Source organism: Gambusia affinis, linkage group LG03 (genome assembly GCF_019740435.1).
Source record: "Gambusia affinis linkage group LG03, SWU_Gaff_1.0, whole genome shotgun sequence".
NCBI classification, from domain to species: domain Eukaryota; kingdom Metazoa; phylum Chordata; class Actinopteri; order Cyprinodontiformes; family Poeciliidae; genus Gambusia; species Gambusia affinis.
Genome location: NC_057870.1, coordinates 1,000,275 through 1,016,428, shown reverse-complemented (window position 1 = coordinate 1,016,428; position 16,154 = coordinate 1,000,275). Strand labels below are relative to the sequence as shown.

Here is a 16,154-nt window from a genome sequence, read left to right as displayed (position 1 = left end):
AAGAATTTGAAGTAAACTGCAGAAGACTTGCAGGAATGTACAAAATGGGCAGAAGCAGTGGAATAAAGCAAAAGCCGGCAAAACACATAGAAAAACTATTGAAGAGAAGTAATAACTTTCAGACAATGCAAATGTTCCACACAAAGACTGTTACAAACCGGTGCATAACACGGCTTTCAAAGCTAAACTGTAAGGTCTCGTCAGTTTATGAGGTAAAATGAGTTACAAAGCTAAAGCTAGCTTATATACAAATAATAGCATAGAGGTTATCACTAGCAAGTTGGCCCATGCAGTGAGAAACAGCCCATGTAAAAGCTAAAGTTAGTTACAAAGGTAAAGCTGGATAACCTACCAATGATAGGATCTAGGTTAACACTAGGACATAACCTACAATAACATATTCCATGCTGTTAGAAAAAAAAAACACATGTAAAAGCGGTAATTTGTTAAAATGCCAATTGATACCATCTAGTCACCAACACGGTGCTCGGGGACACCCAGTCGCCAGAGGGGACCTTATCAGTCGCCCACGGAGCAAGTTCTAAAAATAGCCTTTGTCATTAGGGAGGGCTGCCAACGAAATTATTTAATTTAATGTTTTTACATTGAATTAATAACATTTATTTATATAAATTATTTATTTTTTTTTTTAAAGTAACTTACAGAAAATGTTTAAAATAAATTGCTTTATGCATAAAACTCTTTTCTATGGTTAAAGTTCAAACCTATGCGCAGACACCTGCAGGATTTTATCGGAGGGCAACTGATAGGTACTTTTCCTTGAACCTAAATAAAGAACCACAGACAACGTATATATGAATTTTATGACAAAGCTTTTGCAAAAGGAGAAGTCTCCGAAACAGCTTCTCCAAGCCGTTCAGAGAGAGTTCTGATCTCCTTCCACCCGAGCTCCTGTTTTATTGTCAAAGAAAAACAGCCAAGGGGCAGAGGTCGTAAAACATGTAACCTAATCAATCAGCAAAGAACAACAGACATTCCTGACCTCCAGGTCAGAAGATAAACAGACATTCCTGTCCTCCAGGTCAGAAGATAAACAGACATTCAAAAGAACACTTTAAACAGACTGAATTTGAACTAAAGTAATAACAAAATGATAATACCGAAAATTCTCTAACAGCAACAGCGCCTCAGGCTGCTCCCTCTCTGCCTACCTTAAGATTTTCCTTGAAGTGAAAAAAGAAAAGAATAATTTCTGAAATAGTTATCAAATCCTCTTTACAATTAACAAAATTGTGGGAAAAAAAGGTCTAATGTGTCAAATCATCTTGTATGTAGCGCAAGTCTGAGTGTGTGGGGGTCAAAGGGCACACCAAAGCTTAAATCTTATTGGTCAGTTTGCTTTTGTTTACTTGGCGGCTTGGCACTTTTTCTGTAAGCTAAAAATGAATGAGCAGAGTTTGTACCTCCCGTAGTTCTAAGAGCGGTTTGGATCCCGGTGGAGCTTTTTACCGTGTCGGTTCTGGCGGGTCGCCGGTTTATGAGCTTCTTTGATGTTTCCTGCACTGGAGAGCTGAAGGGTCACCAGTTAACTGACATCTGCCGCTCGTCCTGAGCGTCGTGCTAAGACTGTGGCTTAAACAATTTAATGTAGTCGATACGTTCCCCAATTAATCAAACATTGTTGCTTCACCTTCTCCTTTTGGACGTCTGACACCACCTGAACCTGGGAACCAACATCCTCCTCTTTCCATGGATCTAACAGGTCGGCTTCGCTTCCATGTCTTTATTATTTAGCATCGTTTGTGTAAAAAAATAAAATAAATTGAAAAAAGGTGCGTTGCTTTAGTGGTTTAGGTTTGTGCAGCTTTTGTACAACACGCACATGATGCACGTAGGAGAGGTGGTTGTGCTTTTGTCATGTCAGGTGCAGTGATAGTTTTGTACCTTCCAAACTGTCTGACATTTTTTTTTCAACATCTGCTGGTGTCAGCCAACAGGTGACCCGTCAGCTTTTAAGTTTGCAAAAGCACAAAAAAACCTAAGGCAACCCGCCAGAACTGCGCACACTGTAAAAAGCTCAGGCGGAATCTTAGAACTATGGGAGATTCAAACTCCACTCATCATTTTTAGCTCGCAGAAAAAGCAAACTGACCGATAAGATTTAGGCTTTGCTGTGCCCTTTGACCCCCACAGACTCACACTGATGCACTACATACAAGATGCTTTGGCACAAAATAACTTTTTCTTCTCTCCACAGTTTTGTGATAAAACCCATGTAATAAATAAATATAGCTAAAATGTAATATTAGCTAAAATGTTGTGAATTGCAGTGAGGTAACACCAGCATGTTGACTAACATCAACCCACTCCATTCAGTCTGTTATGTTTGGCTCATCACCAAAATTTAATGTGGACTAATCAAAAACCTTAAAATTACTCCCAATAAAAAGAAACCTGGTACAATTTAAATATTCTGAACTTAATTAGCACAACTAATAATAGTTGCAGAACACAAAACTGATTTGTAAACTTGATTTTGAAAACTAAACTATAATCCTGAAATACAGCTTCAAATGAAATAATGTTGTGCTTCAAGTCATGGTTTTGGGATACTGTTTAACCCACATGCAGAATCAAACCAAGACTACAGGAAAGTACAAGAAGGGAAATGTGCAATTTATGAAATGTGGATGTTGAGCAGGATCAGCTGCTTCTGGGAGAAAGACAGCATTAGATTTGCAGATCCTTACATGTAAGAGAAGTTTTCTTGAATGTTGTTTTGAATGATTGAGCTTGCATTCTGCTGAAGAAGTAGGGGTCTTGGGGCTTGAGTAATGAGATGTGAAAAGCAGGACAAATCTGCAGACTGTCTGGGAGAATGACATTGACAGAAACAAGGCTGAGGACAGACTGAATCTCAAATGGACTGATGAACCTGAGGGCCAGTTTTTTGCAGGTTCTTTTCAGATGGATATCTTCGGTAGAGAGCCATACATTCTGACAGGGATTGTATTCTGAGGCTTGGACTCTTTTATGGTTAGTCAGTCATTGATTCTGTTCAGACATGTGATTGAGGGCACCGGATTGGTTGGAGGTATATTTAGATCTGCGGATGAAATGTCTGACTGAAGTGACAACCATCTCCCTTTCCTCTGAAGGAAAGAGTGGTGGTTGATATCCCAGGGAGGCCTCGAAAGGGGACAGACCAGTAGCAACGGACACATGGGTGTTGTGGGCATATTCAACCCAGATCAGTTGAGTCTGGGTTGTCCACCAGACTCAATTGGCTTTGTGTGGGTTGGATGCACTGATGCAGCGCAGAGGAGACTAATTCCTGGTTCATTCTCAGTCTGTCCATTAGTTTGTGGGTGGAACCCAGAGCTGAGTACCACGTTGGCACCAAGAGCATTGCATAAAGCCTTCCAGACTCTGGATGTGAATTAGGGGCCTGTCAAACAGGATTTCCCGGGGGATGCCATCCACCTGGAAACGTATTTGAAGAGACGCTGTGCAGTCACAATGGTAACTTTTTGAGAGGGACGAGATGACGAGCCTTGGAAAACTGGTCGACTATGGTGAAAATGGTGGTAAACCTCTTGAAAACGAGTAGGCCTGTGTTATTAGCACCTCCACAATAAACTGGACTTTGGGGTCTGGTTAAGATAGAATATGAGCTTTAGAAAACTTCAGTTTGAGAAGTTTGAATGCCTTATCTGCCTGGGGTGACCATTGAAACCGTTGTTTAGGAGAGGGGAGTTGTGTGAGAGAAACAACGGTTTGGCTGAAGTTTTTTAGAAAGTGGCGGTAGAAATTTGTGAAGCCCAGACTTGCCTTCACCTGCCCACTCTCAAGACATAACCCAGGAAGTTGATACATGGAAAATGAAACTTGCACTTCTCTTCTTTGACAAATGGTTTGTTCTCTAACAGGCATTGCAGTACTAGATGCACAAGTCTCTGATGTTCCTCTAACTACCAGAAAAATATCAGAATGTTTCTCAAGTGAGCAGTGAGTAAGAAGAAGAAGTTTTGAGTACAATCTTTACAAGTTTTTTTTTCTTCCCTGCCAGGGGGTGTTTGTGGGCTCTAGTGTCCCTTATTAAAAAGTAGGATGACAGGAAAGGGGGGAAGACATGCGGCAAACGTTGGCCGGGCCCGGGAATGGAACCCACGACCGCTGCGTCAAAGAAGGAAGGCCTCCAAATGTGGGTCGCGCTACCCCCTACGCCACCTGTCGATTCTTTTTGAGAAGAAAGATATGAAGTTCTGCTTTCAGACTGAAAATGTGTGCTCTTGGATTATGACAGAATCCCCATGAAGGAACAGGTGATGTCAAGAAAGGGTTACCTGTGCTCCATTGCTATTCCTGGTGGTCTGCAGGTGCACACTAGTGGTCCGTGACGTACTGCATGTAAACAAATGTTTATTTGCTAGCTTACCAAATGATTGTCTTAAAAATAATGATGGAAAACTGGGTTTACTGCAGGAATCTCAGAGAAAGCTTGAGGTCGTAGAATTGATGCAGCCCTTGCAGCTGACTTTCTTGGGTGTCTTACAGTTTGCACTAATTTAATCTCAGGCTTAAAATCAAGATTTTCCCTTTCAACACCATCTTCAAGTCTGCTGTAAACATCAACCCGAGCTGCAGCCATTTTAACTTCCATATCTGTTTGCATTACCTTCAACTTGCTCTTTTCCTCATCCAGCTGCTGTAGCTTCCTTCAGCTTCCTTCTGCTTCATTTCTGCCATAATCTGGGACTCATGACATTTCCATTCAAATTCAAGCTTACTGACTTTCACTTGTTGAGCTTCAATCTCCAACATAGATTCAACTTGAACCCTTTTAGCTGCAAGATCAGCTTCTGCAATGACACGCTCTTGAGACACTTTAGAGCTGGTAATTGATTAACCATATGTACATGAGGAACATTCAGTAGAAATTTCTCCAAAAACAGATTTATATTCATCTCTATTTAAGACCTCTCGCACCCGTTCCTTTTCAACTTCTTGATTAAATTTTTCTTCAACAATACCCCCTTCTAAACGCTTGCACACAAGATCAGAAATCTCATTTGTTAATATAGTACAGGCATCTAATTTCTGCACAATATCTGGAGTATTTAAAGAATTACGTTGAAGAAACTCATAATTCTGTTTCACTTTATCAAGACCGTTTTGAACCTGCTGATTTATTTCATTCAGATTCTCCTGAGAGCAGAAAGCCTTTAATTTCTTCCTGGCTTCTCTGGCAATTTGTTTCCAGGATGCATAAGACTTAAGAAATGCTTTCATCTGTTTTGTAGACTCTACTTCTCTGTACTGCTCTCCCTTTTCAGTTAGCTTTCTTGTACGTGGACCTGAAACCAACTCTTGTCCATTGGGCTTTTCTTCAGTGCACATATCTTCAGAAGAAAACTCCTTTTCAAATAGAAGTGACATCTTAACTCTAAACCTTACAGTGAAATTAAACCCACAAACTTAACATTTAGTTACAAAAAAACACCATTCTAACTTTTTTTTTTTTTTTTTTTTTTACATACTTTATAAGTAGTTCACCTTATAATTTAACCAACAATAGTCTCTAAAACTCATTTAATTTCATGCTTCTCAGGTGATAAGATTTTCCAAGTTATTTCCGTGTCATTTGATCAGTCAGTCTCTCACCGCGTCCGGAGATTCAGATTCAGTTTCTAATACAAACGTGGATACACCATGTAGACAGCTCCTCATTGTGGCGTTGATTCCGACACGGCGTACAACCGCTACTGATGTCCGATCCAAACGTCTCACTCGGTGGAAGACGACACACGGAAGCCTCGAGTTTTCACTATAGCTGCTCCCCAGTTATTGAATTAGTTAGCCAGTCTCGACGGGTGAATTTCCTCTTTTTTATTTTCCTTTTGCAGGTGATTCAGATCCAAGTGATCACCTGGTCACCACAATCACCTTGTCGCAACAGTCACCGTGAAAACTAAAAGATACAAACATTAGAATACAAACACAAACATACAATACAATAAACAAACAAAACGTACCTCGCTGCTTTCACCGGGGAACACCAAATGTAGATTCCATTATACCAAACAGTTTGGCCATTCAAGTCCTTCATTGTCAGAATGATTAGACCAGCCTTATAAGGCCTGCCCTCATTGACTACGGCAGCCCGTGAGGTACACACACACAAAAAAAAAAAAAAAAAAACCCCAAACATTACAAAGTGTAAACACCATCAGAACAGACAAAAATCCATAAACAATCTGCAATAAATTTTAATATAAAAATTCACTCTAAATAATTTACAATAAATAATTTATCTGGACAATTTATTTTAAATAGTTCACTATCTGTTACACCAAGTATGAAGGAAAACTTGACCAACTCGTTAGCCACTGTACTAGCCTTCCTGCACTAAAAGCATACCACCACCACCTTCTGGGTATGAAATTATCACATTTACATAGGCCTGTCGCAATAAACAATAAATCAATTAATCGTACAATAAATTAAAACTGTCCATCCATCCATCCATATACTTCCACTTATCCGGGATCGGGTCGCGGGGGTAGCAGCTTCAGAAGGGAGTCCCAGACTTCCCTGTCCCTAGCCACTTCCACCAGCTCCTCCGGAGGAATCCCAACGCGTTCCCAGGCCAGCCGAGAGACCTCCTCCTGGTGGGACATGCCCAGAACACCTCACCAGGGAGGCGTCCAGCAGGCATTCTGACCAGATGCCTGAGCCACCTCAACTGGCTCCTCTCGACGTGAAGGAGCAGCGGCTCTACTCTGAGTCCCTCCCAGATGACTGAGCTTCTCACCCTATCTCTAAAGGACAGCCAAGCCACCCTACGGAGAAAACCCATTTCGGCCGCTTGTATCCGCGATCTCGTTCTTTCGGTCATGACCCAAAGCTCATGACCAGAGATGAGGGTGGGAACGTAGATCGACCGGTAAATCGAGAGCTTCGCTTTATGGCTCAGCTCTCTCTTCACCATGACGGACCGGTACAGCACCCGCTTGACGGCAGACGCTGCGCCAATCCGCCTGTCGATCTCCCACTCCCTTCATCCCTCAAGATCCCAAGATACTTGAACTCCTCCACTTGGGGCAGGACACCCCCCCCCTGACCCGGAGAAGGTATTCTACCCTTTTCCGGCTCGAGACCATGGCCTTGGATTTGGAGGCACTGATCGCCATCCCAGCCGCTTCACACTCGCCTGCGAACCGCTCCAGCGAGAGCTGCAGATCACATCCCGATGAAGCCAAAAGGACCACATCATCCGCAAAAAGCAGAAATGCAATCCTAAGATCACCAAAACGGATCCCCTCAACACCCTGGCGCGCCTAGAAATTCTGTCCATAAAAGTAATGAGCAGAATCGGTGACAAAGGGCAGCCCTGGCGGAGTCCAACTCTCACCGGAAACGAGCCCGACTTACTGCCGGCAATGTGGACCAGACTCTGACTCCGGTCATACAGGGACCTGACAGCCCGTATCAACGAGCCCGGTACCCCATACTCCCGGAGAACCCCCTACTGGGCTCCCCGAGGGACACGGTCGAACGCCTTCTCCAAGTCCACAAAACACATGTAGACTGGTTGGGTGAACTCCCATGCACCCTCCAGGACCCTGCTGAGGGTGTAGAGCTGGTCCAGTGTTCCACGACCAAGTCAAAAACCACACTGCTCCTCCTGAATCCGAGGTTCGACAATCCAACAGACCCTCCTCTCCAGAACCCCCGAATAGACCTTGCCAGGGAGGCTTAAGAGTTTGATCTCCTGTAATTGGAGCACACCCTTCGGTCCCCCTTTTTGAACAGGGGGACCACCACCCCAGTCTGCCAATTCAGGGGAACTGCCCCCAATGTCCATGCGATATTGAAGAGTCGCGTTAGCCAACACAACCCTACAACATCCAGAGCCTTAAGGAACTCCAGGCGGATCTCATCCACCCCCGGGGCCCTGCCACCGAGGAGCTTTTTGACCACCTCGGCGACCTCGACCCCAGAGATTGGAGAGCCCAACCCAGAGTCCCCAGGCTCAGCTTCCACAATGGAAGGCATGTTGGTGGGATTGAGGAGGTCTTCGAAGTATTCTGCCCACCGGCCCACAACATCCCGAGTTGAGGTCAGCAGCACACCATCCCCACTGTATACAGTGTTGGTGCTGCACTGCTTCCCCCTCCTGAGACGCCGGATGGTGGACCAGAATTGCCTCGAAGCCGTACAGAAGTCTTTCTCCGTGGCCTCTCCAAACTCCTCCCACGCCCGAGTCTTTGCCTCAGCAACCACCCGAACCGCATGGCGCTTTGCCCGCCGGTACCCATCAGCTGCTTCCGGAGTCCCACAGGCCAAAAAGGCCCAATAGGACTCCTTCTTCAGCCTGACGGCATCCCTCATCGAAGGTGTCCACCAACGGGTTCTAGGGTTGCTGCCGCCACGACAGGCACCGACAACCTTGCGGCCACAGCTCAGATGAGCCGCCTCGACAATGGAGGCACGGAATACGGTCCACTCAGACTCCATGTCCCCCGGGACGTGTTCGAAATTCTGCTGGAGATAGGAGTTAAAGCTCCGTCTCAATTAAAACTATCTACGTCATTTTAATTATCGCCTTTATCGTCTCTTCCAGCCTTTTTCTCTTTTTGTTGATGACACTAAATGAAAAAAGGGTCAACTCCGGTGCTCTCCACTAACCCTCCCTTCCTCATTTCCTTAGTGTAATGCCCCGCGCACACTACACCATCTTAGAGCTGTCAGCCGATTGTCCGCCCATTTTCAAAACCTGAGACATCACATATTAGCCGACAGAAATCCTAGGTATAACGGTTCCATCGGGTTTGCTCCTGCTGTGTGGTGTCCAATAATGAGCACAAAATAATGGCTACAAGTCCAGGTAACTAGTTTTAAAACCAGGCATTAATCAATGCTTTACTACAATCTACCTGCAGTGCATGTGGCTCTAGTGTCAGCGTAACGTCCTGACTGAATGAAAATCATTAGAACCTATTTATGTCATGTTAACGAAGAACAGCTGAAAAGTTATCGGGTTCATCAACTGCGTAGCGATTTCGCTCCAACTCCTCCCCTCATCATTTCTATATTCTTTACACGAAATATTTTATAAACATTAATGTTATTTCCACATATCATCTCCAATGTCCTAGACTTTGGATTGCACTGTGTCAGCTATTTGGGATTCCCCTCTGTAATTTCCCCTGAGAAAGCGCAGAGGCACATTTACCGTAACACACCACACACCACAGGATGATCATAAGCGACAATCTTAGAATGATCAAAGTTCTAAGATTGTCTTAAGGGGAAAATGTAGGTGTGAACTAACATGTAGTGTGAACTATTGCATCAGGTAGTCGATGTTCCATCTTCTCTATTTAAATCTAATGATTACTTAAGGGCAATATGGTAAACAGACTTTATAATCTGAACTCTTTTGGTTGAATGCAGTATTTATTTACACTTTGGTGTTTTAATTCAAGTACATCTTTGTTAATGGAGACTGAGAATCCATTTTATTTTGTTTTTGGTTGTTTTGTTTATTTTATCAGTTCCAGTGTTAAGTGTTCTTTTGAAAATAAAGTGTATCTATCTTTGGCAGGAAATTGCATGCATTATTATATAATTTCCATTAAATCAGTGTAAAAAGGTCTTTAAACAATATTATCGTTTATCGCAGTAGTTTTTGAGACAATTAATTGCTCAGCAAAATTTGTTATCGTGAGAGGTATACATTTACACAATATAACTATCATGTTTGTACAATATAATCATCATATTAGTACCATATAATTATCCCATTTATACAATATATTGTTAAATTTTTACAATTTAGCTGTCACATTTGCACAGTATAACTATGACGTTGTAATGTGATAGTGCTCGAACAAAATTTTTCCTTCATGACAGTAACATTAGGTTCAGGTGAAGCATAGAGCAACCACTGAGCAGGCAGTACCGGGGCTTTCAGGTACGTCGTGGTGACAGTTGCGGTACTGTTTCTTTATATCAGAATATTTTATTCTGATCCACAGCAGTGGGACCGACCCAGGCTCCCTGTAGCGAAATTCAGACGTTTTCTCTGCAGCCAAACCATCTCTGTGTTGGGGGGCAAGGATGGGGCTTTCTCCTGCTATTACAAGGACAATTAAAAAAATAAATAAAATTATGTTGAATGTTAGAAACGATTTTTATAACTTCAACATCATACCTACATTTATATTCACAAACAAGTGTATTTTGAAAAAAAAATAAAAAATTGTCCATAATTTTATAGTTAGAGGGCACAGTTTTATCCCCGTCCTTCTCACCATGTCTTAAAAATATGGAGACAAGGGCACTGAGAATTGGTTTACATCATTATTAGACTGAGGGCAGCCAGATTAATTTATTTTTGCTCAATTGTTATTGTGGAGGGGTACAAACAGGCCTCATGTTTGTGCCCCTCCAGATTAAAAATAAAATTAAAAAAATAGATAAAATATTGAAAAAAGAAAACACGTGCCTAAATATAATGATCATTTTTATAAAATATGCTGGGGTGCACAGATTTATTGGCTAGCCGACTTATTGATGCCAATTTCCTTAATTTTGAGAGGTGGGTGATCGTCTGAATCTTACACATGAAGCCGATTTTATCTCCTGTTCTAATCTATATCAGCAAAGATCTAAAAATCAACTACTGTACTCTTCTGCTTTCCCGTGACTGAGGCTCAATGTCCAACATTGACATAAAAAAAGAACTCAGAATTTAATTACAAAATTATTATTATTATTGCAAATTATCTAATAATTTTGCAAAAGCGGGGAGTTTTCAATTGAAAATGATGTTTATATTGTAGATACATGGTTTTCAATTAAAATGTGATTAATTAAACATTCCAGGCAATGGCTCTTGGAAGAGGGAAGATGAATTTGACGACGATGCCAGGCAAGCCTATGCCTCCCTAAACACAGTGACACTACTCAGAACAGTCAAGCCAGAGTATGAGAACTTCTCCATGGAGATGAAAAGATCCATAAAGGGACTTGGCCTTTACGACTGCAAAGACTGTGGAAATGTATGTATCTCCGTCTGTTCCAAATAAAACAATTGCTCACATTCTTTTACATACTACTGATGCTCATGTCATGGCAAAATTTGTAAAAATGTTTTATTATTTTAATGATGATTACCCCTTGTCCTCATGTTTGGCAATTAGGTTTCTACTACTTGAGATAATAATTTAGAAATTGATTATTTGGATTCATCTTTCTGATATGCTCCAAGACCTTTGCTTTTTTTAATTGTGGCTCACTACTCCTTGGCCTCTGTTCTATAGCATGCAGTCTAAGGGTGATGAAATGAGGTAGATTGCCGAGCAGTAAAAAGGACAGTCAGGAACAAGTTGAACTTAAAAAAAGGGTTTCTTTTATTTTACCCTATTTTTCAAGTTGTATGATTGAACATTACTCCATCTGTGTGGCTGTAACTGCAGCCGTCACATAGAGAGATTCCTTTTCTTAAAATCATTGGCATCTTTCTACTCATTTGTTCAAGCTATTGTAACTCCATGTCATTTTGTGACTGGTAGCACAAATGTATTGATAACGTTGACTTAGTTTTATTGATCATGTACTTATTATGTTATTTACATTGAAACTTGGATGACCTTGGGGTATTATGGGGTAAAATACATTGAACAATCATAATATGTTTTATTTACCCTTCTGAAAAAATTATATACTTTAATATATTTCAAATATACTTAAATTTGTGAAAATACCTTTTAAGTATACTAAGTATTAAGTGTACCATCTATAAATATATACAAAATATACTAAAAGCATGTTTGTACCAATTTCGACATTCTATCTTTAAACACACTTAAATATAATTGTATCACAATACATTTTTAAGAAATATATTAAATAAAAGTCTACTTTAAGGGAACTAAATATGTATTTGCTCAAGTGAAACAATATGGTTTTAAAGAAATTTTGTATACATTTTAAAATATATGCTCAAAATATATTTTTTTTTAAATTCACTTAACACTTGAAAAGTAAACTACTAAATACACTGAAATTTTATTATGTTATAAATTACATCTGAGTGTATATTTTAGGTTAATAAAGCATGCCTTTTTAGGTGACTTAATGATATTTTACTATTTTTGTTAAAATATCAGGGAATAAAAAAATAATAATACCTGTAGTGGAACTTGATGTAATATTGTTCACCAAAATAAATAATGTGTCCATGCATCAAAATATCAAAAATTGACAGTTTAGAGATAGGGGTTCTACAACAAAAAACAATTCTTGTCCTTAACACTAAATGTAGCAGGTATCTTCAGTTTTACATCTCTCCGAATATGATCTGTTGTTTTCAGTTTGTTAAAATATAGAAGATGTCTTTACCCAATTGATTTTCACATGTATGATGGAAGATCTATTAGTGAACGGCATTAGCTCCAGTTCACACTCCAGACCAGATGGTGGCGGTAATGCACACTTTCAGTTTTTTTGACAAGAGCCATAAAAAGAACAGCCATGAAGTCAGTGAAGGTAACAGATGCTGTTAAAAATCACCATTTTTACTGACATGATATTGTCTTAAAATTAGAGAGGACCTTGATAGTAGTTAGTGGTTTTGGTAAACTCAATCACGTGACGTCCTTGTCCGAGTTAGACGACAACACAACCGGACAAGAACTGGACGGAAATTAAATGTGGGTCCCAAAAGGAACCCGAAAGGAAACCAAAAGGACGAAGGCTGCTAAGTTGTTGCTAGCTGGTGGTAAGTTTGCTTAAAAATGCTAATTATCTTTGTTTAATTATAAACAGTGCAGTACATATATAAAGTAACTTATGTTGGTTTCAGAAATAGATCTTTTGTCAGTTCTTTTGTAATTTTTATGATTATTATAACAATCATTCAACTTCCTGTTATAACGGCATGGAGGCTCTGTTTGTTGCGACTCATACTTTTCTTCATTAACTCAACCTGGTTTTTAAGCTCATTATTCGAAAGATACTTTGATATTGTGAGGCTGTTGGAACTCGTTCATCATTGTTTTTATCTTCAACATATTTTTGCAGTCTAAGCAAATTAAGATGAAAGAGGAAGCAAGTGAACAAGAATTAGAAAACCTAAAGTCTTTCCTGTCTCAGAAGAGGCTCTGGCTCCACCAGATCACCAACCAGTTCTGAGGATGAACCTCCACATCGTCTTCATGGTGTAAGGCTTTTGGGGGGGTTTTACTGAGCAACTGGTACATTTTAACAACAGCAAAAACTGGTGTGAAACCAACACTAAGATCTTAATAAACATGATTTGATTTAAAAATAATTGGACAGAATTTATTCCCCTTGTTAATCTATCATTTCTCTTTCATACATTTTATTCATTGTTATCGTTCAGGGCCACGTGATGGACTGGTGACCTGTCCAGAGTGAACACCGCCTCTCATCTGATGACTGCTAGAGATGGGCACCACCAGCCCCCCTCACCACCCTGCAAGGATCAGCGTGCTCAGATCATGGATAGAAAGTTTTTAAGGTAGTTTGTCTCCTTTAAATCCACACTTAAAACAACTTCATAGTTAATCCCAACATCAACTGATTTTATGATATTGCTGACTATTTATCTACTTTTAACATATACAGGCAAAGAAGACCCCTAGAAATGTTTTTTCACCCCAGGCATCTGGTCCCAATCATTATCAGTTGTGATGATGCCACATACATAGTGAGTCCACAACATCTTAAAATTGTAAGTCTTATTTTTTTCTTTACTGTTTTTCTGTACTCTTTAAATTACAAGTGCTTTCTCTGTTTAATTGCTCTATTGTACATTTTGTAGGTTCCTGTAAAGTGCAGTGGTCCAGTGAATGGGAATGTTCTGCTGATCCTCATTGTTCTTCGGAAGGAGAAATGTCAGTTTGTCTGGAGTAATACTGGAATACTGTGATATTAAATTAAAACAATACTTTTTGGTGAAACATTCTCACATATCCTCTGAAGTGTAGCTGTTGTTTTATTGTGCTAATTTTCATAAGCATGTTGTCTGTAAACTTTGAATACATTGACAATTTGTACAATTCTGTTATCATATATTGTCAGTGGCCTCTTGGAAAAACGTCAATTTATTGAATACAAATTTGTTTCACCTGGAAAGTGTGTTGCAGTTGATACTTCTCTGTTCTGGTAGCCTAATATGTTTGCAGTACTGTAGTGTGTTCGAAGCATGTAATGTACAAAGTGACAAAGCAGAATAATAAAAAATATTAAGTAATTAAAAACTTTATTTCATTAGCAATTATAATACGAAAGTATAATTGTAGAATATTGTGATTGCACTACTAATATATGAAATATGTAATGCCAATATAAATATATTTTAAATGTAATTCAATCACAAAATAGTACACTCAAAATATACCAATCAAGCATGTTTATATTACATATAAAACAAAATACTTAAAGTATACAAAGCTTAACTTAAATTGTTCCAAAAAGTTGGTGAAAGTACACTTTAAATTGTACTGTAATACAATTTAAAAACTATTAAAATACACTAAGCACAAAATTAGTTGTTCCAAAATGCTACACTTCCAGTTAATTAATCCTAAGTGAACTTGAAGTACACTCATGACTGAAAATAAATCGTGTTCCAAATTAGTATGCAAATTGGATTTAAGTGTCAATTTTATTGTTGTGCTATTTGAGAGCTGGGTTGATTAGTTTGTCTGGTGAGCTCAATTAAAGGAAATCTGCTTAAGAAGGATGTTCCACATTATTAAGCAGGCTACAGGTTTCAAGCAATATTGGAAAGAGAAAAATTCTCTAGGATGACGAAAATTATCAGATAGTGTACACTGAAAAAAATAACTCTTTGGATGAACATAAAAAAATCATGAAAAGGATTTTCACCTGATTGCTTTATTTCAGCACCACGTAATTCTGTTACTCCTATTTAAAGCAAATGTGTTAGGTCAACTTAATTTATTAAGGTTATTCCAATGTAAAAAAAATTGTGTTGGCTCAACTTATGTTATTATGGTTATTCTATGGTTGATTGTAAATCAAACGTGTTGGCTGAACTAAATATATTATGGTTATTCTAATTTAAATAAAATGAGTTGGCTCAACTTATTTTATTACGCTTATTCTATTATGTTTTGAACTTAATATATAATGGTTATTCCAATTAAAAGCAAATGTGTTGGCTCAATTTAATTTACTGAGGTTGATTCAACTCATTTGAACCCAATGTAATTTAAAAGAGCCAGCCCAACTAATTTGCAATGCTTTGGACAAAATAATTTACTTGACTAAGATTAATGGCAATTTAGTTGAAACCAACTTTTTTTTTTTTTACCTTTTTTTTCTCCAAAGAGATTTTGCGGCACTAGTGGCTCATATTTTCTGGAGACAGTAGGCAGACAGGGTGAGGACATGCAGCAAAGGTCGCCCGGACCAGGAGTTGAACCAGCAACGTCTGTGTCGAGGACTAAGGCCTCCAAACGTGGGGCGTGCTAACCCCCTGTGCCACCACAGCACACCTGAGAAACCAACATATGTTACAGTGATACCTGCTATTTCATCGTGTGGAAATTCTTTCCATGATTTAATTACGTTAATTCAGACAATTTCTTTAAAAAGTCATAGACTTTTTTTTACAGTTCTTAAATGCACTGTAATAGTGCATTTATGAACTGCACTGTTACAGTGCATTGTAAGAACTTAAATGCCAATAGTGCCCTGCAGAGAAAAACAAATATCTATAGTTTGATGTGTAACTAAAACCGCTTTGAAGTTTTCCCAGGTGCAAAACAGTTATGTCGCGTGATCTTCCATAATCTCTCGTGATCTCCTGATCTCGCTACACCCTCTTCGGGGGGAAATGAATCTGACTAAATTGAATCACGTTATCTCAACTTGAATACGTTAGTCAAGTTGAGACAAAAACGATTGTCTCACGTGATATCCTGTGATCTCACTCGTCTTCAGCACAAGATCAGTCTGACTCTAATGAATCATGGTATCTCAACATGATTAAATTTCATAACTGTGAAGTTGTTGAATTTCTTGTTTATCCAACATGATTGTATCATTTTTTTGAAACATGAAATTATTTAGTTAAAAGTACATGATATTCTTTTGTTAATGTGACAACCCCCTAAGTTAATTTTTTTCAG

At 39.3% G+C, this 16,154-nt stretch overlaps 1 protein-coding gene and 1 long non-coding RNA gene across 2 annotated transcripts in view; both read left to right on the top strand.

Moving 5' to 3' along the window:
* Positions 1 to 16,154, top strand: part of npr3 (natriuretic peptide receptor 3) — a 96,946-nt gene that overhangs the window by 36,919 nt on the left and 43,873 nt on the right. Inside the window, exon 3 of the mRNA XM_044111666.1 lies at positions 10,855 to 11,030. Coding sequence (XP_043967601.1) covers positions 10,855 to 11,030 — 176 coding nt within the window. The remainder of the gene's footprint in view (positions 1 to 10,854; positions 11,031 to 16,154) is intronic.
* Positions 12,840 to 14,792, top strand: LOC122828261. Its single transcript, XR_006370191.1, has 4 exons — positions 12,840 to 13,192; positions 13,376 to 13,513; positions 13,621 to 13,726; positions 13,817 to 14,792. It is a non-coding gene; the product is annotated as an uncharacterized LOC122828261 (long non-coding RNA).